A 23,383-nucleotide genomic window follows, 5' to 3' on the forward strand; every position below is an offset into this window, starting at 1 on the left:
CCAGCGGCGCGAACCGTCACCCCCTCCCATTGGCACCGGCACAAGAACCGGCATTGTACCCCCCCCGCTCGCAAAGGCCCCCCCCGGCTCGAATCGGCACCCCCCCTGGCAAGAACAGGCACCCCCCCCACCCGACCAACTTTAACTCACCCTCCCCCCCCCCCGTCTGGCACCGGCACGCAGCCCACAGGATGTGCCGGTGCCACTTGAAGATCTTCTTCCTGCCTCTGCCGGCTTTGAGCATGCATCTGCACTTGCTCAAGCCCTTCTAATTCTCCCTCTCACCGAGATCTCCGAGAATCTCGGCAAGAGGGAGAATTAGAAGGGCTTGAGCATGCGCAGATGCATGATCAAAGCCGGCAGAGGCAGGAAGAAGATCTTCAAGCGGCACCGGCACGTCCTGTGGACTGCGTGCCGGTGCCAGACGGGGGTGTGAGTTAAAGTTGGTTGGGCGGGGGGTGCCTGTTGTCACAGGGGGGGTGCCAATTCGAGTGGGGGGGGCCTTTGCAAGTGGGGGGGAGCGATGCCGGTTCTCGTGCCGGTGCCAGACGGGGGGTGAGTTAAAGTTGGTCAGGTGGGGGGTGCCGATTTGAGCGGGGGGACCTTTGCGAGCGGGGGAGAGCGATGCCGATTCTCTGGGTGGGTGCTCACAAATCGAGTCAACACTCGGTTTGCGAGACAAGTTTTGCGAGAATGTTTTGCTCGTCTTGCAAAACACTCCCAAACCGGGTTACTTGCAAACCGAGGTTTGACTGTATATACAATTCTCCCTCCGTATTCGCAGGGGTTAGGGGCAGAGCCGGCCCGCGAATATTAAAAAACTGCGAATAATCAGGCCGGTTCTGCCCCTAACCCCCACTTCCCCTGACTATTTTAATCCCTGAAAGCCCCCCCTTAAGCCTTACCTGGTGGTCTAGCGCAGTGTTCTTCAACCTTTTTACACCTATGGACTGGCAGAAATAAAATAATTATTTTGTGGACTGGCATCGGTCCACGGACCGACGGTTGAAGAACACTGGGCTAAGTCGTGGGCAAGACCCCGCCCATCTCTACTCAATCTCCACCCCAGACCTCGCCCCCATAATGGTACTAATTGTAACACTATTTTTTCCATTCATTTTTCATAGATACACACAATATAATCTTATTAACAACACATAATTGTTAACCACAAAATTAAACTACACAAAGCACACTAACAGCAGATGTAAATTCTCAAAATTAACATAATTCAGTCACAAAATTCAAAAATAAAATCATTCCCCCTACCTTTGTTGTCTCCCTCCCTCCATGCTATGCCTTACCTTCTGGCCTGCTCCCGCCTAGCCATTTTATGCCGCCTCCGGTGTTATCTTCAGGCCGGCTCCCTCTTCCTCACTGATGCAGTGCACAAAGCTGCGGGCAGCGGCTCCTTGCGTGTCCCGTGCCTCATCTGGAAGCCTTCCCTCTGGCTTTGTGCACTGAATCAGTGAGGAAGAGGGAGCTGGCTCGAAGATAATGCCGCATCGATCGCACCATGGACCAGCGGCTGAAGAACACTGTTTTGGGCCTGATGCACATGCTGGCCCTGTGGACCGGCAGGAAATTTCTGTGGACCAGCACCGGTCCAAGGACCGGTGGTTGAAGAACACTGGTCTAGCGGGTTTTCAGGCAGGAGCGATCTTCCCATGCTCCTGCCCCATGCAGATCGCTCACAGGAAATGGCTGCCTTGAGCTCCTGTAGTCTCTTGAGCCATTTCCTGTGAGCAATCATAGAAACATAGATAGAAACATAGAAATAGATGGCAGATAAGGGCCACGGCCCACCAAGTCTGCCCACCCCAATAACCCTCCCCTACCTCTCTCTGTGAAGAGATCCCACGTGGCGATCACATTTTGACTTAAAATCAGGCACGCTCCTGGCCTCGACCACCTGCAGTGGAAGATCATTCCAGTGATCAACCACCCTCTCGGTGAAGAAGTATTTCCTGGTGTCACTGTGTAGTTTCCCGCCCCTTATTTTCCACGGATGCCCTCTTGTTGCTGTGGGGCCTTTGAAAAAGAAGATGTCCTCTTCCACCTCGATACGGCCCGTGAGATATTTGAACGTCTCGATCATGTCCCCCCTCTCTCTGCGTTCCTTGAGTGAGTATAGCTGCAATTTTTTCAGGGGCAGGGGCAGGAGTGTAGGAATATCGCTCCTGCGCTGAAAACTCGCTAGAATACCAGGTAAGGCTTAAAGGGGAGGGGGTGCTTACAGGGCTTAAAATAGCCTGAAAAATGAAAATGCTTTTTTTGTTTTAAAACTGCGAATAAGTGAATCCGTAGATACAGAATTTGCGAATACAGAGGGGGAAGTGTAATCTCTTTTTTTTTCCTATTTATAATTGGTGCACATTTTTGTTGCCCTTTTGTACATTATTCACAATTATGAGTGCTATTTATCATTAGCAGGTCTCTTCACAGTTTGTGTATCTTATTGCCTGGATCTGCAGGAACTTCATTAATCAGTAAGATCTGGATTTTTTTTAAGAGGTCCTTTTATAAAAAGTTAAACAGTATTCTTACAAAATTTGTTTGGTTGGGCAAAACTCCTAGAATTGCTTTAGTATCTCTACAAAAATCAATTGCAGAGGGTGGGGTATTCTATAGGTATCATCAAGCCTATATTTTACGCCAGGGTATGTATTGGGTCCTCCTAGAGCTCATTGATAATACTCCAAATTGGTTGTGGTTGGAATGGCGACTCATGTTCCCTTTGAGATTATGTCATGTTCTTAGTATTAAAATGCCTAGATTATATAAAGAAAACAGAATATTTATGGATACATGGAAAACTCTCTGATATGTTAGTAATTTAACGCCTATTCCAATCTATAAATCAACTAATCAAACTACCGTATATGGTTAAACTCCAAGATTCAAATTGGCGGATTTAAGGTCATCTGGAAGCATTGGATGATTGCAGGTATTCAAATTTTGGGCGATATTATTTCAAATGGTAAGCTGCTTGACTTTTCACAGTTGCAACATAAATATGGCCTTAATAAATCACAAAGCTTTAGATGGTTGCAACTGAAGCAGGCTATTCAGAAAGCAATGTTACTTACCGTAACGGTTGTTATCCAGGGACAGCAGGCAGCTATTCTCACTAGTGGGTGATGTCATCCGACAGAGCCCCGATACGGACATCTTGCAAGCATGTCTTGCTTGAAGAAACTCAGAAGTTTCGAGATGCCCGCACCGCGCATGCGCCAGTGCCTTCCCGCCCGATGGTCCGGGCGTGTCTCCTCAGTTCAGGTAGCTAGCAGAGAAGCCAACCCAGGGGAGTTGGGTGGGACGTGAGAATAGCTGCCTGCTGTCCCTGGATAACAACCGTTACGGTAAGTAACATTGCTTTATCCCAGGACAAGCAGGCAGGTATTCTCACTAGTGGGTGACCTCCAAGCTAACCTCAATGGGATGGAGGGAGAGTTGGCAACTTAGGAGAACAAATTTTGTAACACAGTTTGGCCAAACTGCCCATCCCGTCTGGAGAAAGTATCCAGACAATAATGAGAGGTGAAAGTATGAACCGAGGACCAAGTGGCAGCCCTACAAATCTCCTCTATCGGTGTCGATCTGAGGAAGGCTACAGAGGCTGCCATTGCTCTGACCCTATGTGCTGTGACCTTACAGGGAAGGGGTAATCCAGCCTGGGCATAGCAGAAAGAGATACAAACCGCCATCTAGTTGGAGATGGTGCGCTTCGATACAGGTCGTCCCAACTTGTTTGGATCAAAGGAGACGAAAAGTTGAGGAGCAGTTCTGTGTGGTTTGGTGTGATCCAAGTAGAAAGCCAAAGCACGTTTACAGTCCAGAGTGTGAAGAGCTGATTCTCCAGGATGAGAATGAGGCTTTGGAAAGAACACTGGAAGCACAATGGATTGGTTGAGGTGAAATTCAGAGACCACTTTAGGCAGGAATTTTGGGTGAGTGCGGAGGACCACCTTGTCATGATGGAATACTGTGAAAGGTGGGTCCGCCACCAAGGCCTGAAGCTCACTGACCCTGCGAGCAGATGTGAGGGCCACCAGAAAAACCACTTTCCAAGTGAGAAACTTTAGTGGAGCCTTGCTCAGAGGCTCAAAAGGAGGTTTCATAAGCTGAGAAAGGACAACATTTAGATCCCAAACCACTGGAGGCGGTTTGAGAGGAGGATTGACATGAAAAAGTCCTTTCATAAATCTGGAAACCACAGGATGAGAAGAGAGAGGTTTCCCTTGTAGAGGCTGATGGAAAGCCGCAATAGCACTCAGGTGGACTCGTATAGATGTCGACTTGAGATCAGACTGAGACAGATGTAAAAGATAGTCCAAAACAGAGGATAGGGAGGCTTGCTGAGGCTCCTTAGAATTGGAAATACACCATGAAGAAAATCTAGTCCATTTTTGGGAGTAGCATTGACGAGTAGCAGGCTTCCTGGAAGCCTCCAAGACATCCCTCACCGCCTGGGAAAACTGGTGCGGATTTACGTTGAGAGGAACCAAGCTGTCAGGTGGAGAGACTGCAGGTTGGGATGAAGCAGAGACCCCTGATGCTGAGTAAGCAGTGAAGGAAACACTGGAAGTAGGTACGGTTCCCTGCTGCTGAGTTGAAGTAGAAGGGAGAACCAAGGTTGCCTGGGCCACCGAGGAGCTATCAGAATCATGGTGGCATGTTCGGACTTCAGTTTGACTAGAGTCTTTTGAATGAGAGGGAATGGCGGAAACGCATACAGAAAGCGATTCCCCCAATCCAGCAGAAAAGCATCTGCCTCAAGGCGATGAGGAGCGTAGATCCTGGAGCAAAACTGAGGCAGCTTGAAATTGTGGGGAACCGCAAAGAGGTCTATCTGAGGCGTTCCCCACTGAGCAAAGATCTGATGAAGGGGCTTGGAGTGGAGTGTCCATTCGTGAGGCTGGAGAAGACGACTCAGTTTGTCCGCCAAGACATTGTCCCTCCCCTGAATGTAGACAGCTTTGAGGAAGGTGTTGTGGCGAACCGCCCAATCCCAGACTCTGAGAGCTTCCTGGCAGAGGGAGGCCGAGCCCGTGCCCCCTTGCTTGTTGACATAATACATGGCGACCTGATTGTCGGTGCGAATGAGGACCGCCATGTCGTGAAGCAGATGTTGAAACGCTTGAAGAGCATTGAAGGTGGCTCTGAGCTCCAGAAGATTGATTTGATGGAGTCGGTCTGCACTGGTCCAGAATCCCTGAGTGCGAAGCCCATCCAGATGCGCTCCCCAGGCATAGGTCGAGGAATCAGTTGTGAGAACCTTCTGGTGGGGAGGAGAATGAAACAGCAAACCTCTGGATAGATTCGAAGAGGTCATACACCAGAGCAGAGACTGCCGAAGAGCAGGAGTGACTGTGATGTGTCGAGTCAACGGATCCGACACCTGAGTCCACTGAGATGCCAGGGTCCACTGAGGAATTCTGAGGTGGAGTCTGGCAAACGGCGTCACATGAACTGTAGAGGCCATGTGGCCCAGGAGGACCATCATGTGTCTCGCTGAGATGGTCTGGCGAGAAGACACAGACTGGCAGAGATGAAGAAGAGCATCCATGCGCTGAGAAGGAAGGAATGCTCTGAGACGTACGGTATCCAGGACAGCCCCGATGAAGGGAAGAGACTGGGTCGGCTGTAGATGAGACTTGGGAAAGTTGATCTCGAATCCCAAACTCTGCAGGAACAGAATCGTAGACAGGGTCGCTGAGAGGACCCCCGAGGCCGAGGGAGCCTTGATCAGCCAGTCGTCGAGGTAGGGGAATACCTGAAGATCTTGGTTCCAGAGGGCCGCGGCCACCACCACCAGACATTTGGTGAAGACTCTGGGGGACGAAGACAGGCCGAATGGAAGCGCTCGATACTGCAGATGGAGATGTCCCACCCGAAATCTGAGGAACTTGCGAGAGGCCGGATGAATGGGAATATGAGTGTAGGCCTCCTTGGGATCCAGAGAGCATAACCAGTCGTTCTGCTCGAGGAGGGGGTAGAGAGAAGCAAGTGTCAGCATGCGAAACCTCTCTTTAACTAGGAATTTGTTGAGGACCCTGAGGTCCAAAATGGGTCGCAGGTCGCCCGTCTTCTTCGGATCAAGGAAGTACCGGGAGTAAAACCCCTGGTTCAGTTGGTCCGTCGGAACCGGCTCCACAGCACGAAGCCGGAGCAAAGCCTGAGCTTCCTGAAGAAGAAGGGCGGTCTGAGTCAAGTTGGAAGGATACTCTCTTGGAGGGTGGTCCGGAGGGACCTGATGGAAATGAAGAGAGTATCCTTCCTTGATGATAGTAAGGACCCAGGGGTCGGTTGTTATGGCCTCCCTGCGATGATAAAAATGATGGAGGCGCCCTCCGATGGGAAAAACAGGGGGAGGCAGAACGAGGTTGGTTATGCCCTCGACGAGACAGTCAAAAAGGTTGAGTGGTCTTAGGGACAGCAGGCGACTGAGACTTAGGCTGACTCTTCTGGGGAGGCTGACGCTTCGCTGGTTGCCTCGCAGGTGGAGTTTGCCTCGGCTGATTACGCCTCTGATAAATCAACGGTGGACGAGAAGGTCGAGACTGCTGAGGCTTAGGCTTCGGCCGAAGGATAGATTGGAAGGACTTTTCAAGGTCAGAAAACTTCTTCGTGACAGTCTCGATGGATTCGTCAAAAAGATCCGCCCCAGCACACGGGACGTTCGCCAGGCGGTCCTGAAGATTCGGGTCCATATCAATGGTCCGCAACGAGGTCAACCGGCGCATCGCCACCGAGCAGGCCGCCGCTCGGGCTGAGAGTTCGAACGCATCATAGGCAGATTGCATTAACTGAAGCCGAAGTTGGGACAGCGAAGCAACCACTTCCTCAAACTCAAACCTAGCCTGGGACTCGATGTATGGTGTGAACTTCCGAAGCACAGGTAGAAAAAATTCCAAGTAGGCTGCAAAGTGGAAATTGTAATTCAGGACTCGAGACGCCATCATCGAATTATGATAGATGCGTCGACCAAACTTATCCATGGTTCTGCCCTCGCGGCCCTGAGGCACTGAAGCATAGACCTGGCCAGGATGAGACCGCTTGAGCGAGGATTCGACCAGGAGGGACTGGTGAGAAAGCTGAGGACCCTCGAAGCCTTTATGATGCACCGTGCGGTTCCGCGCATCCAATTTGCCAGGGACCGCAGGGATAGAGTAAGGAGACTCGAAGCATCTCATGAAGGTCTGGTCGAGGAACTTGTGCAGGGGAAGCCGCAAGGACTCTGCCGGAGGACGAGGCAAGTGCATGGTATCGAGGTACTCCTTGGAATATCGAGACCCAGCATCGAGAGTAATGTCCATGTCATCTGCTATCTGCCTGAGGAACGATGAAAAGGACAGTTGGTCCGCCGTCGCCGGTCTGCGAGACGGACTAGAAGAAGAAGAGGCTTCAGGCTCCAGAGAGGCCTGCGAGCAACGGGACGAGTAGAAAACCTCAGGGTCCTCGAACTCCGGGCCCGGAGGAGGAGACCCAGTCGAAGCAGCATACCCCAACCGAGGCAATTTCTTCTGAGGCGAGACGGTCAAGTGCCGAGAGGAATGCTTTGAAGAATGTCTGGATCGATGCCTGGAAGGGGATCGCTTGATATGGGGTTCGGAAGAACTCGTCCTGCTTCCTGCTATGCCCAGGACTGGGTGGCCCCGAAGGTGGACGCCACACTGAGTCATGGGGCGGAGTAATCGGTTCCAAGGGAGGCAGGTCACTAAACGAGGCTTTCCTCGAGAGGATGGGCTCCAAGGGAGGCATATCACTAAGGGAGGCCCTCCTCGAGGGAATCGGTTCCAAATGAGGCACGGCACTAACGGAGGACCTCCTCGAGGACCCGGACACCGCTCGCCGCTCCTCCTCGCCGAGCAACGAGGTCGTGCGGCGAGGAGGAGGGGGCGGTCCGCCCCTCGAAGCCGAAGCTGGGAGGTCACCCTGGATGGTGGCAATCAGTCGAGGCCCCATGGTCTGCATGAGCTCCACGAACTGAGCCTCCAGAAGGGACCGCAACGAAGCCGATATGGAGGGATCCGCACCAAAAGGGGGCCCTTCCGCACGGTCTCCGCGCTCCTTCGGTGCTGCGTGCTTCTGCTTGCCAGTCTTCGGCACCTTGAGTACCACCGGTGGAACTGTAGGGGTCGATACCTGCTCCGAGGAGACGGAGGAAGGCTCCGGCGCCGAAGCCGGGGCCGAAACCGGTGTGAACGATGCCGGTTTCAGGAGGCCCGAAGCAGCCGGGGAGGCAGAGGGCTTCGCTGAAGGAGTCGAAGCACCCGTCGATGTCAATGTCGAAGCTGCAGGATCCGATGAAGCTTCCATCTTGAACATGGACTCCCACAGTAGACAGCGGCGCTTAAACGCTCTCGCCGTCAGAGTGGAGCAAGACCGGCACGATTTCGGGAAGTGATCCGGTCCCAGACACTGTAAGCAGCATAGATGAGGGTCCGTGAGCGAAATCGCGCGCTGGCACTTGCTACACTTTTTGAAACCGGTAATCGGCCGGGACATAGGCCGGAAAAGCTCCGCCACAAGGTCGAAGGCGCGGGGCCCTAGCCCCGCGGCCGACACGGTATCGGAAGGAAAAAAATTTTTTTTTTTTTTTTTTTGAAAAAAGAAATCAAAGAAATAAATAAATGCACAGGAAAGCCAAAAGAACTCAACCCGCGTCAAAATAGAAGGCAAGAAAAGAGATTCAATGGGCGCAAATTGAAGATAGACTTCTCAGCTCCGCTGAAGAAAAAGAACTGAGGAGACACGCCCGGACCATCGGGCGGGAAGGCACTGGCGCATGCGCGGTGCGGGCATCTCGAAACTTCTGAGTTTCTTCAAGCAAGACATGCTTGCAAGATGTCCGTATCGGGGCTCTGTCAGATGACATCACCCACTAGTGAGAATACCTGCCTGCTTGTCCTGGGATAAGGGGTCCCCTGAATGGAAAAATCTCAATAATCAGTATAGTCTGGAGTTCTTATGCTTTCAGGTGGACTTCTTGGATCACCAAGCCGCACAGTGGTATAAATTGATAAACGGATTTATAAATAAAAAAAACTGAAAATGTACTCAGGGACATCTGGAGCATTGAGATAAAGCATTAAATTACTACGTCTCAATGGCCATGAATTTGGTCTTGGAGAATGAGATCTACAGTGTCTGCATCTATGAGACAAACTTAGTTTTTTCTTTTGCATAGAGCTTTTTGGACCCCAGTTAGATTACAAAAGTTAGATAGCTCTAAATCTAATAGATGCTGGCATTGTAATCTGGAAGCAGGGACTTTAGATCATTTAATATTCTATTGTCCCTGGATCATGGCATTTTGGAAATCAATTTGGTCTCAAATTAATTGTTTATTAGAAAACCATGTAGCATTATCATATGATACAATTATGTTCGGTATGTCAATGAGAACAAAAAGTCAAATTTCATCAAGCAATAATAAACTTTTATTGATCATGACAGGAGTCGCCATACAACATATTACCAGTAATTAGAAAAATTACAGTAGACTTAACTATACCTTCTGGTGGAATTCATTTTGCCATATTTACAAAATGGAAAGAGTAATTGCCATACAGAGAGGGAATTATAATAATTTTAAAAAGATTTGGGGGCCATTGACAAATTATTGCAATGATTAGACACCATTATCCATCGAAAGTACATTTATACATAGGATGCATAGGGGGAGGGGGGAGGGTATAAAAGTATATTAAGGTTTGATCAATTGATAATATTTTATGATATTTTTGATTAAAATATTTGTGGGAGGGGAGGGTATAAATGTATGTTTTTAAGATGATGTTAAAAGAAATACAAGTGATGTTTACAAGGTTTAAATGATGTAATATTGAGTTCTTGATGTAAGATGGAAAAATGAATAAAAATTTTGAAAAAAAAAAAATCAGTGAGATCTGTAAACCTTTTTTTCTTTAACAATATGCATTCATACAATTCCATTTTGCCAAATAAATGTGAGGTGAACTACAAAACTCCCAAAATCATCAAAAAAATGCCTCCATATCCCAGCATGTCGGTAAATTGTTGTGTGACTCATACCATTGTAAACAACATAGAACTTCACGGTCCTGCGGTATATAAACTGTTATTATTATTATAGGGTACTCAGCACACCAGTTTTAGCAAATATCTATGAGGGCTGATTGAAAAGTAATTAGAATGTCCATTTTGCTTTCCAACACTGTGCTGGTTCTTGTGAAGCTCATACTAATGATAGGGTGGCTGTTAGCTGCGGCTAGCTGCCGGTAGCCGTGGGTAACCTGCCGAAACGATGGGGAAAAAGAAAGTGCTCACCACGGGTAAGGGGACAAGACCATCCACCACCCTGTAGAGCGGTGAATGGCCTTGTCTCTGCAGTTAAGGAAGGGAAAGCGCGCAGTCACTGATCACATGCTGCCCCCTCCCAATCGCCACCGCTTCTATCTCCCTCCCTCGCTCCCTTCTCCTTCCCTTCATGGCACGTTTTAATTTAATTTGTTCAAGCATCCCAAGCCTGAAGTTGTGTGTGTCTGCGAAAGCTTCTCCTTTGACGGAACCGGAAGTTACGTCAGAGGAGAAGCTTCAGCAGACGTACACGACTTCAGATTCAGGCTGCTTGAATAAATTAAATTTAAACACGCCACGAAGGTAAGGGAAAGGGAGGGAGATGTATGGACCGCGCGAGTGGTGCTGAATGGGGGGTAGAGAGAGGGAAAGGAGTGGAAATGAACAGACGCGGAAGGGGTGGAAATGAACAAATGCTGAAGGGGAGTGGAGGAATGGGTGGAAAGAAACAGATGCTGAAGGGAAATGGGGAGCAGAGAGTGGGGAGAAGACGCTGAAGGGAAATGGGGAACAGAGAGTGGGGAGAAGACGCTGAAAGGAAATGGGGAACAGAGTGGAGCGAAGACACTGGAAGGGAAGAAGACAGAGATGCCAGACTATGGGGGAAGCGGAGGGAAGAAGATGGATGCCAGACCAATGAGGGGGGTGGGGGGAGGCACAGTAAAAGAACAAATGGAAGAGGCAGAAGAAGGCAGAAAGTGGATAGAAAGAATTGAATGAGGAGAAGATGAGGAAAGCAGAAACCAGACAACAAAGGTAGAAAAAATTCTATTTCTTTTCTTTTTCTTTTTTTTTTTTGCTTTAGGATAAAGTAATATATTGTTGATTAAAATTTATTTATTTATTTATTTTTTTTTAATTTATTTGTAAATTTTTCAAATATAACAATCAAGTATATACTTGTACAGAAAGCAAAATTCAAGAGATAAAAAAAAGGAAAATAGTTCAAACTTAATATATAGTATATAAAGGGAAAGAAAAAATTTTTTTTTTTTCTTAAATCTCACTCAAGTCCTCATCATTTGAAATCCAAGATTAAGTAAAAACGGAGTTCAAGCAATCATCAATAATAAGAAAAAACAGTTATAGGTAAATCTGTGCAAGGAAGTCATTTATCATTTTGTCCATCTTGCGCTTTCTCCAGCCTTGACAGTGATAGGAATGTTGTCAGTTGTGAGGGTTCAAAGAAAACAAATTTATGTGACTTATAATGTACTATACATTTACAAGGGTATTGAAGAAAAAAGGTGGCCCCCAGAGTAGTAATTGCTGGTCTCAATATCAAAAATTATTTTCTCCGCCTCTGTGTGTCTCTGGCCAAGTCAGGAAACATTTGAATTCTCAGTCCTAGAAACTCTTTATGCTTATTTTTGAAATATAGCTTCAGTAACCATGTTTTATCCATTGTAAGAGCCACTGAAATAAGTAAAGTTGCCGGAATGGCTACTTCCCTGTCAGAGGATTCTAATAAAGCCGTCACATTCAAAGGCTCTTGATTTACTTCTTGTAAATTTTTCTCTTCTTTAATATCTTTAAAAGGAAGATAATAAACCTGAGTGAAAGGTGGTATCGAAGATTCAGGAACTTCCAAAATTTCTGTTAGATAACGAATAATCATTTCCCTAGGAGTTACCGTTGTAATCTTTGGAAAATTAGTTAATCTAAGATTATTTGATCTTGAGGAATTTTCAATTGATTCAAGTTTTCTTCTTAAACTTATGTTATCTTTAATTAGTGCCTCCTGCACTGCTTTATAAGAATCTATATTCTGTTGTTGATTTTCTAATTGCAATTTATTATCAGTGGAAGTTTTCTGTAGTTCTGAAATACTCTTATCATACATATTAAACCGTTCTTCTACTTGATTTAACTGAGACGCTAGAGTTTTAGGTATAGTGGCAACCAAGTCCCACAGGGCATCCAAAGTTACTTCCTGGGGTTTGTTTAACTGAGGAAATTGAAAATGTAAATGTGAATGTAATTTCTTGTGCTCACCCACTGGCAAGTCTTCCACCAACTGTTCAGTCTGGATCATTCCCTCTCCCGCAGATGTCGAGGCCTCCAACTCCATACTCAGGTTCCCAGAAGAAAACTGGGAACCCGAATCTCCGTCCCCCGGACTGTTCTCCACTGCCTCTGAAGGAAGGAGCTCTCGAACTCCCGGAAGCTCCCCCTCCCTCGGGGAACTGGCTGTTCGGGGATGCGGGGGAGGAGCACGCATTTCAGGGCTGAAGGTGGTTTCAAGCCCCAAGGAGACCTGCTGCATGCCGTTCTCCTGCAGCGTCTCCAGCGGGGGGAGCCCTGAACGAGTTGACGACTCCTGCATGCGCTGGATAAGCTCCTCAATGTTGCCCGCCGTCGAAGTCTCGGAGCGCCGCAAGGCCGCAGCGGCGCTTCTCCCTCTTCGCTTGGGCATCTCAAAATTAGGTAATTATAAATTGCCTGCAGAAATATAAACCGCTTATGGGAGGTTATCGGGAGCAAACGCACAGGCTACCTATCCCGTCGCCATCTTGGATCCGTTGATTAAAATTTATAAACAAAGCCCTACCAGCTGAACATGTCTTTCTCTAGTTCAGCAGCCAGAACGTTGATTTATAAAATGACAATTGTACAGAATATTGTTTCTTTTTATACTTTAAGAAAATAAGTTCAGTATAAAACTATTCAAGGCTTGTGTGGATGGGATCAGATGGTTTGCGGGGAGGGGGCGAGGCTGGGGACGGGGGACTGAGCTTGCAGGGACGGGGACTGAGCTCATGGAGAACGGGACAAATTTTTTCCCTGTGTCAGTCTCTAGCTCATACATCAATGTTTCTGAACCAGAAGTTGGACTGCCGTAGTCTTCATTGCTGGATCACAGCAAGAAGAAGAACTGTATGTTTCATAATGGCAGATGAGAAAGATGTGTCTGTGAGAGTATGCCAGAGGTGTGTGATTGAATTTTGCATTAAACTTGGAATGAGTGCAATGAAACTCTTGAAGTTTTATAGCAAGCATATGGTGGTGAAACAATTAACCATGCTGTGTACTTTCACAGACACATCTTCCTCATCTATCATGATGAAACATACAAAGTTCTTCCTCTCGCTGTGCCCCAATAATAAGTCCAACTGCAGGTTCAGAAACAAGAACCAGTACAGTGTTGCCACATCTACTTTTTGGAAAGAAAGAAAAACAGAGGCAGTCTCATTACTTTTAAATCAGCCCTCATATTATCTATATCTCAACCATCTTTCCCATAGACACACTAAGAAAAACTCTGCAGTACATATGACTACGTAATAATGCAACACATTTCAAAGCTTTGATAAGAAGGCAGTTCTCATGGATAGTACCTAACTTAAGTGGCCTGGCCAAAAATGGCACTCTCTATGGCTAAAAGTATGAGTGGGCCTCCATTGTATTCATACTTTTAACTAAGTCAAAGAAGCTTTCCTGTAGGCAGATTTAAGTCAGGAGAATAAGACAGTCTGCATACTTTTGTTTCTCAAATGTACAGTACAGTCATGTGAAAAAATTAGGACAACCCATGAAATATTCAGTTCTTTCTTAAGAAATGTTCACATATCAATGTCAAATCTTTTTTTTTAAATTTATTTATCTCTGGAAAAGAAAGTGATGTAATTGGAGGTAAACAACAAAAATTTCCCTTGATTTACTCATGAAACAAAAGATATCCACAAAAATGTATATTCTAACTAAGGAATAAATTAGGACACCTTACATCCTAATAGCTAGTGTTACCCCCTTTGGCTGAACTGCAGTGAGACGCTTCTTGTAGCCATCTACCAGTCTCTTGACATTGGTCTGAGGAAAGTTTGGCCCACTCCTCAATGCAGAATTCTTTCAGCTGTGAGATGTTTGAAATGTTTTTTGCATGTACAGCCCATTTCAAATCACCCCACAGCATCTCAATGGGATTAAGATCAGGACTTTGACTCAGCCACTCCAGGACTCTCCATTTCTTAGTTTTCAGTCAATCCTTGGTGGATTTACTGGTATGTTTTGGGTCATTGTCATGTTGCAGGGTCCAGTTCCACTTCAGCATTAATTTTCTTACAGATGGTCTCACATGTTCCTCAAGCACCCTCTGATACACGGTAGAATTCATGGTGGATTCTATGATGGTGAGCTGGCCAGGTCCTGCTGCAGCAAAGCTTCCCTAAACCATGACACTTCTTCACAGTTGGTATGAGGTTCTTTTCCTGAAATGCTGTATTTGGTGTATGCCAAACATGTCCTTTTTTCTGGTGTCCAAATAATTCAATATTAGACTCATCTGTCCATAGAACACTATTCCAGAAGTACTGGTGTTTGTCTACATTCTCTTTGGAAAACTTCAGTCTGGCCTTGATGTTTGTCTTAGAGAGCAAAGGTTTTCTTCTTACACACCTCCCATGCAAGTTCAATTTGTGCAGTCTCTTTCTGATTGTAGAGGCATGCACTTTCACATCAACAGTAGCAAGAGCCTGCTGTAGGTCCCGTGATGACATTTCAGGGATTTTGGAGACTTCTTTTAGCATCTTGCGGTCTACTCTGGGCAGCCAGACCTGGGCATGTTGGCAGTTGTTTGGAAAGTCCTCCACTTGTATACTATTTTCCGGACCGTGGAATGGCTAATGTCAAATTCTTTTGAGATCTTTTTTAATCTCTTATCAGACTTATAAGCTGCTACAATCTTCTTTCTGAAGTCCTCAGGCAGCTCTTTTGATCTTACCATGGTGTTCACTCTCACCAGCAGCAGTCCAAACTAAATGTCTGAGGTTTAAGTAAGGCAAACCTCTTTCAAAATGCTGAGTAATGATGTTCTAATCATGTGCACCTGATGTGATACACCTGTGTGTGATTTGAGCCACTTTAAGTGGGAGGATATTTGGGGGTGTCCTAATTTATTCCTCAGTTAAAATACACATTTTCGTGGATATCTTTTGTTTCATGAGTAAATCAAGGAAAACTTTTGTTGTTTACCTGCAATTACATCACTTTCTTTTCCAGAGATTAAAAAAAAGATTTGACATTGATATGTGAACATCTTAAGAAAGAACTGAATATTTCAAGTGGTGTTCTAAGTTTTTTCACATGACTGTATATGCTCTGTTTTACTCTGAGTAACCTGTAGAAGTAGCACATGCAAAGTATCTTGATGTTAACCTGGTTGCAGTGTGTGCCTGCTAAAAGTAGCTGTTCTTATCCCAGGACAAGCAGGCAGGTATTCTCACCCTCTAAACCTGGTTTTACCCTCCGTGTATTTCCCCCCCTAACATCTCCTCATCTCCAGTTATTCTTTCTCTTCAAAGCCTCAAGCATGTCAACTGCTTCCCAAATTGTATATTTACTGGAATTGCACTATCTCCTATTTGTACAGCTCCCAAAATTGTAAATCTACTGGAACAGCCCAGTCATCTTTTCTGCATCCTAAACCCGAAATTGTAATTCTCCAATCTTATTGTAATCCTCATGGAAATGTCCAGCTGTTTCTTTTGTGATCCGCCCAGAACTGCAAGGTACGGGCGGAATAGAAGTCATTAATGTAATGTAATATGGGTGACGTCATCGACAAAGCCCGGATGCGGACGCCTCACAAGCAGACTTGCTTGAAGAAACTCGAAGTTTCGAGTCGCCCGCGCATGCGCGAGTGCCTTCCCGCCCAGCACAGGGCGCTTCTCCTCAGTTTTCCGCGGAGCCGAGAAGTCCTTCTTTGACTCTGCATTTAACTTCATTCACTTTGTGCCTTTTTTTCCTTCACGAATCGCTGTTTTATTTTATTTCTTTTATTTTAATTTTAAAAAATAAAATAAAATTTCTTGTTCCATTCGTTTTCCGGGACAGGCCGCTCGGCTGCAGCCCGAGACCTTGGATTTTTTTTGTCTATGTCCCGGCCTGCTACAGGCTTTAAGATGTGTAGCGCGCGATCTCTCTTATGGACCCTCATGGACGCTGCCTCAAGTGCCTTGGGCCGAAACATCATCCTAGGTCGTGCCTACCTTGCCAAACACTTCAACCCCGTACTTTCAAGCGTCGTTGCATATTGGTGGACAAGCTTTTCGAGATGGAGTCTCCTACTGATCCCTCGACTTCGAAAGCGTCTTCAGCCTTGACTTCCATCGAGGCTCCTTCTGCACCTACTGCTTCCACCTCAAGCCTCATCAGACCTTCGTCGTTTGCAGCGGCTCTTACTTCGACGTCATCTGCTGTATCTTCCCCTGTTTCCTCATGTCAGATAGCTCAGCAGTTGGTTCCATCGGTGGTGATTAAAGTGTCCAAGACTCCTAAGTCGAAACACACTCACACTACCTCGAAGGAACCTCCAGCCAAAGCAGGTGGTCTGGTTTCAGACGCGGATCCATCCTTGTCGGCTTCTTTCCAGACCATGTTAGAGAAGCAGTTTATTCAGTTCTTTACTAACATGAGACCTAAACTGCTTCCTCTTATCCAGCTTGGGCATTCAGCAGAGTCCCGCGAGGTCGAGCCGCTTCCTTTGCCCCAGTCTGAAATTCCACACACTTTGCAGGGAGCAGAGTCTCTGCCATCCAAATAGAGAGTTGCGCGGGGACAGAAATCCCATCCGTCCCCGCCAAAGTCCCACCCGTCCCCACCCGCCCCGTGAGGACTCCCACCCGTCCTCGCGAGGAATCCCTCCGTCCCCGCGAAGAATCCCCTCCTTCCCCGCCTGTCCCCGCGAGGAATCCCTTACGTCCCCGTCCATCCCTATAAACTTCAGAAATAGTTATTTCAGTTAATTATGCTACTGAATTAAAGGCTCTGGTAGAAACCCATTTAAAAATAAGCAAAAAGACTTTATTAATTTGGAAATATTAATTGGGAAGAATACATACTTTGTAAACGGGTTTCTTCTAGAGCCTCTAATGTTTATAAATGTTTATCAACACAACTAATATACTACTTTATCCTGAAGCAAAAAAAAATAAATAAATTTTTTCCTACCTTTGTTGCCTGGTTTCTGCTTTCCTCATGTTCTCATTCAATTCCTTCCATCCACTATCTATCTTCTCTCTGCATCTTCCATTTGTTCTGTTACTGTGCCTCTCCCTTTCTCCCCCCTTCCAAATTGGTCTGGCACCCATCTTCTTCCCTCCGCTCACCCCATAGTCTGGCATTTCTGTCTTCTTCCCTGCCAGCGTCTTCTCCCCACTCTCTCTTCCCCATTTCTTTTCAGCGTCCTTCTCCCCCCCCATCTTCCCCATGTCCTGTCAGCATCCTTCTCCCCCCCCTCTGTCTTCCACATGTCCTTTCAGCGTCCTTCTCCCCCTGTCTTCCCCATGTCCTTTCAGCGTCCTCCCCCCTGTCTTCCCCATGTCCTTTCAGCGTCTTTCTCTCCCGTCTTCCCCATGTCCTTTCAGCGTCCTTCTCCACCCCTTTGTCTTCCCCATGTGCTTTCAGCGTCCTTCTCCACCCCTTTGTCTTTCCCATGTCCTTTCAGCATCCTTCTCCCCCCTCCCGTCTTCCCCAGTGCTTTCAGCGTCCTTCTCCCCCCTTCAGTTTTACTCATTTCCCTTAAGCGTCTTTTCTTCTCCACTCCACCTTTCCTCCCTTTCTCCCTCCCTGCCCCTTACCTTGGTGGCGCTTCCCCACCTGACCAACAACAGAACAGGCCCAGTCCAACAAACCTCCCTGCCCTGTAGCCGCGAATCTAAATTACCTTCTTACAACAGCTGGAGTATTGAAGCTGCTGTAAGAAGGTAATTTAGATTTGCAGCTACAGGGCAGGGAGGTTTGTCGGCCGGACCTGTTGTCAGTCGGTCGGGGGAAGCGCCACAAAGGTAAGGGGACCTGACTGGCTGTGCACACTCCCCCCCATGGCTGCACCCCGGGTGGACCGCCCCCCTCCCCCTTGGTACGCCACTGCCTTTTCCCTACCTTCCCTGCCGCACACAGCCGACCGGAAGTCTTGTCGATGTCAGCGCTGACGTCAGAGGAAGGGAGGGCTTTGCTTAAGCCCTCCCTCCGACGTCACCGCTGACATCGGAGAAGACTTCCGATTGGCTATGTGTGCTGCAGCAGGGCAGGCAAGAAATGGAAGACGATCCTCGCAGCAGGGCCAGTAGGAAAAACAGATGAGCCTCGCATTGAACCCCACGGGATCCCCGCGACCCTAGGGGAACTAATTGGAAAAACTGGAACAGACTAAATTATAATTTCTGATGGAACTCGTTATGTCATATTTATAAAATGGAGAGAACAATAGCTATACAAAAGGGGAGTTATAATAAATATAAAGAGATATGGGGGCCATTAACTAAATATTGTAATGAATAGATGCAATTCTTACTCTATAAGTACAATTGTGAATGAAGGGATGGGAGGTTTTTTTTTTTTAATTTTATTAAATGTTTAGTTTAAAAAAAAAAGGAGAACAAATCTTTATATGATATTTTTGATTGAAATCTAGTTGGAAGGGAGGGGAGGGATTAAATTGTATGTATTCAACGCTATAATTGATAGTAATTCAAGTGATGTATTCATTTTCAATTGTTTAATAATTTTTACACTTGTTGAAAGATGAAAAAATGAATAAAGAATTTTTTTTAAAAAAAAGGAAGTAACAGGAGTAAAACCCCCTGTTCTGCTGGTCCAAGAGAACTGGTTCGATGGCATGGAGACGAAGCAGAGCTTGAGCTTCCTGAAGAAGAAGGGTGGTCTGGGATGGATTGGAAGGATACTCTCTTGGAGGAAGCTCTGGTGGAACCTGAGTGAAATGAAGAGAGTATCCTTCCCTGATGATGGTAAGCACCCAGAGGTCGGATGTAATGATTGTCCATCGGTTGTAAAAATGATGGAGATGATCTCCTATAGGGGGAAAAGGAGACAGAGACAGAATGGTGGAGGTTATGCTCTGTTGTAAACAGTCAAAAAGGCTGAGAAGCCTTAGGTGCTAAGCGTATAGCAAATGTCTTAGCCAAAAGTTTTCCATCTACATTGATTAATAATATAGGTCTATAATATGATACCACTGTGGGATCTTTATTTGGCTTTGGCAAAACTATAGTCATTGATTCTGCCATAGTACCTGTAATACAACCTTTATTTAGTTGAGACTGATATAGTTTTAATAAATGAGGTAGTAAAGTACTTTGAAATGACTAATAAAATTATTCCGTAAAACCATCACCACCTGGAGCGGATCCAACTCTAAGAGACTTCAATGCTGTTTCTAATTCTTTTAATGATATAGGCTCTTCTAAACTTCTTTTTATATGATCAGGAACCTTTGGGCCCTCAGTTAAATTCAAGAAGTCTAATCCATCTTTTTCTTTATTTTCATAAGGCTCAGAAGAATATAGGTCTTTATAAAAATTTAGAAATTGACTTAAAATGTTTTCAATTTTGATATGTATCTCTCCTTTCTCATCTTTTATAGCGATAATTTTTGTTCTTCTTTTCTTCGCTAAACTAAACTAAACCTTTATTTAATTTAATATAATTTGCCAATAATATTTCCGCCTTATTTGAACTTCCATAATACAAAGTTTGTTGGGAAGAAGACGGGCAATCTGCGACCCATTCTGGATCTCAGGACTCTCAACAAATTCCTAGTCAAAGAAAAGTTTTGAATGTTGTCCCTAGCATCCCTTTATCCCCTTCTCGAGCAGAACAACAGGTTATGCTCTCTGGAACTCAAGGAGGCCTACACTCATATCCCTATTCATCCGGCCTCCCGTCAATACCTCAGATTTCGGGTGGGGAATCTGCACTATCAATACAGAGTACTACCCTTCGGCCTGGCCTCGTCTCCCAGAGTGTTCACCAAGTTCCTAGTGGTAGCAGCAGCTCTAAAGAATCATGGTCTTCAGGTATTTCCTTACCTTGACAACTGGCTCATCAAAGATTCCACATCTCAAGGGGTTATTGTAGCCACCCAACGGACTACCTGGTTTCTACAAAGTTTGGGATTCAAAATCAACTTTCCCCAAATCTCAACTTCAGCCCTCTCAGAATCTACAATTCATTGGAGCTGTTCTGGACACTGTCCAACTCAGAGCATTCCTTCCATAACAACATCTGGAAGCTCTTCTTCAACTCTGTCACACAGTGTCTTCCCGCTCTTCCATCACAGCAAGACACATGATGGTACTTCTGGGTCACATGGCCTCCACAGTACACGTGACTCCTTTTGCCAGACTTCACCTCAGAATTCCTCAGTGGACCCTGGCATCTCAATGGACGCAAGATTGCGACCCTCCTTCTCGACATATTTCAGTCACTCCTTCCTTGAAGAAGTCTCTCCGTTGGTGGATGTTCTCTTCCAGTCTTTCCAGAGGCTTGCTTTTTCAAATGCCCCCTCATCAGAAGGTCCTCACGACAGACTCTTCGACCTACGCTTGGGGCGCTCATCTCGATGGTCTCCGTACTCAAGGCCTCTAGACCAATATGGATTTTCAGTGTCATATCAATCAGTTGGAACTCAGAGCAATCTTCAAAGCTCTCCATGCTTTTCAACATCTGCTTCACGACACAGTAGTCCTCGTTCAGACGGACAACCAAGTCGCCATGTATTATGTCAACAAACAAGGAGGGACCGGGTCTGCCTCCCCTTGTCAAGAAGCTCTGGAGGTTTGGAACTGGGCAATTCGCCACAACACCTTCCTCAAAGCTGTCTACATTCAAGGGGCAAAGAATTGCTTGGTGGACAACTTGAGGTGTCTACTGCAACCTCACGAATGGACTCTCCATTCCTCGCCTCTTTGCCACATTTTTTCACAGTGTGGAATGCCACAGATAGAACTCTTTGCAGCTCCCCACAACTACAAACTGCCTCAGTTCTGCTCCAGGATATACTCTCCTTACCGCCTCGAGGCAGATGCTTTTCTTCTGGAATGGACAAATCTTTTCCTCTACGTATTTCCTCCATTCCCTCTCATTCTCAAGACTCTGGTCAAATTAAAGAACGATCATGCCACCATTATTCTAATCGCTTCTCAGTGACCGAGACAACCCTGGCACTCCCTTCTACTTCAATTCAGCGGTAGGGAGCCATACCTTCTACCAGTTTTTCCTTCTCTGCTTACACAGTCAAGGATCTCTGCTTCATCCCAACCTGCAGTCTCTACACCTGACAGCCTAGTACCTCTCAACATAAACCCCTCTTCAGTTTTCACAATCTGTAAGAGATGTTTTAGAAGCTTCTAGAAAGCTTACAACTAGACAATGCTATCACCAAAAATGGACTAGATTTTCTACATGGTGTTTTTCTTATCATAGGGAGCCTCAGCATTCCTCCTTATCCCCTGTTTTGGACTATCTTTTGCACTTATCCAACTCTGGCCTCAAGTCTACATCTATAAGAGTCCATCTCAGTGCAATTGAGGCTTTCCATCAGCCTATTGAAGGGAAACCCCTCTCTGCTCATCCAGTGGTTTCCAGATTCATGAAAGAAATTTTCAATGTCAAACCTCCTCTCAAACCGTCTCCTGTGGTTTGGGACCTTAATATTGTCCTTACTCAACTCATGAAGCCTCCATTTGAACCAATTGATAAGGCTCATCTGAAGTATCTCACTTGGAAAGTGGTGTTTCTCATTGCCCTCACTTCTGCTCGCAAGCTGCAAGCTTTAGTTACTGACCCACCTTTCACAGTGTTCCATCATGACAAAGTTGTTCTTCGTACTCATCCGAAATTCCTACCTAAAGTGGTTTCAGAATTTCATCTCAACCAATCCATCGTACTTCCAGTGTTTTTTCCAAAGCCTCATTCTCACCCTGGAGAATCAGCTCTTCATACTCTGGACTGTAAACGTGCTTTGGCCTTCTACTTGGAACGCACCAAACCACACAGAACTGCTCCTCAACTTTTTGTTTCCTTCGATCCAAATAAGTTGGGCCATCCTATTTCTAAGTGTACCATCTCCAATTGCTATGCCCAGGCTGGATTACCCCTTCACAGTAAAGTCACAGCCCATAAAGTCAGAGCAATGGCAGCTTCAGTAGCTTTCCTCAGATCTACTCCTATTCAGGAAATTTGTAGAGCTGCTACTTGGTTCACTTCTCACTATTGTCTGGATTCTTTCTCCAGACGGGATGGACAGTTTGGCCAAACAGTATTACAAAATTTATTCTCCTAAATTGCCAACACTCCCACCATCCCATTCTGGTTAGCTTGGAGGTCACCCATATGTGAGAATACCTGCCTGCTTGTCCTGGGATAAAGCACAGTTACTTACCGTAACAGGTGTTATCCAGGGACAGCAGGCGGCTATTCTCACAACCCACCCACCTTCCCTGGTTGGCTTCTCTGCTAGCTATCTGAACTGAGGAGACGCGCCCTGTGCTGGGCGGGAAGGCACTCGCATATGTGCGGTGCAGGCGACTCGAAACTTCGAGTTTCTTCAAGCATGTCGGCTTGTAAGGCGTCCGCATCCGGGCTCCGTCGATGACGTCACCCATATGTGAGAATAGCTGCCTGCTGTCCCTGGATAACACCTGTTACGGTAAGTAATTGTGCTTTATTGCAAAGAACATGAGGGCTTTTTAAAATTGCCTCTGTCAATACATTTGTCTTCCTCTGCAGATTTTAAATAACTGAAACTTTAAAGGTACATACAGTCTAAGGGCTCCTTTTATTAAGCCATGCTAGTGAGGTTAATGCGCGCGAGTTTTCATCATGCGTAACCCCCGCGCTGGCCTAAAAACTACCGCCTGCTCAAGAGAAGGCGGTAGTGGCTAGCGCGGCCGGCGGTTTAGCGTGCTTTTGTAAAAGGAGCCCTAAATTTTGTCAGCCAGCTATTATTACAAGGAAAAAGGATAATATAATAGCAGTGAAAAGTGAATAAAGAAGTTTAGATGAACTTTGAGCATATTTCTTTTTTGTATTATTTTAGGCTGAAAAGCTTAACTACAAGGACAAAAAGCTGAATATTGGGCCAGCAATAAGAAAACAACAAGTAGGGATTCCTCGTATGTATTTTATTATTTTCTTTTCCTTGTATCATTTTTAGATTCAGTTTCAATATAAAGACATCATATCCATATAGCAAACAGAAAAATAACTACTGCAGCGACATACAAATGGATATATATGT

General features: G+C 46.1%; 1 protein-coding gene across 1 annotated transcript in view; it reads left to right on the plus strand.

Moving 5' to 3' along the window:
* Positions 1-23,383, plus strand: part of BOLL (boule homolog, RNA binding protein) — a 566,072-nt gene that overhangs the window by 166,319 nt on the left and 376,370 nt on the right. The window contains exon 5 of the mRNA XM_033945221.1: positions 23,183-23,258. Coding sequence (XP_033801112.1) covers positions 23,183-23,258 — 76 coding nt within the window. The remainder of the gene's footprint in view (positions 1-23,182; positions 23,259-23,383) is intronic.

This window comes from Geotrypetes seraphini, chromosome 5 (genome assembly GCF_902459505.1).
Source record: "Geotrypetes seraphini chromosome 5, aGeoSer1.1, whole genome shotgun sequence".
Lineage (NCBI taxonomy): Eukaryota > Metazoa > Chordata > Amphibia > Gymnophiona > Dermophiidae > Geotrypetes > Geotrypetes seraphini.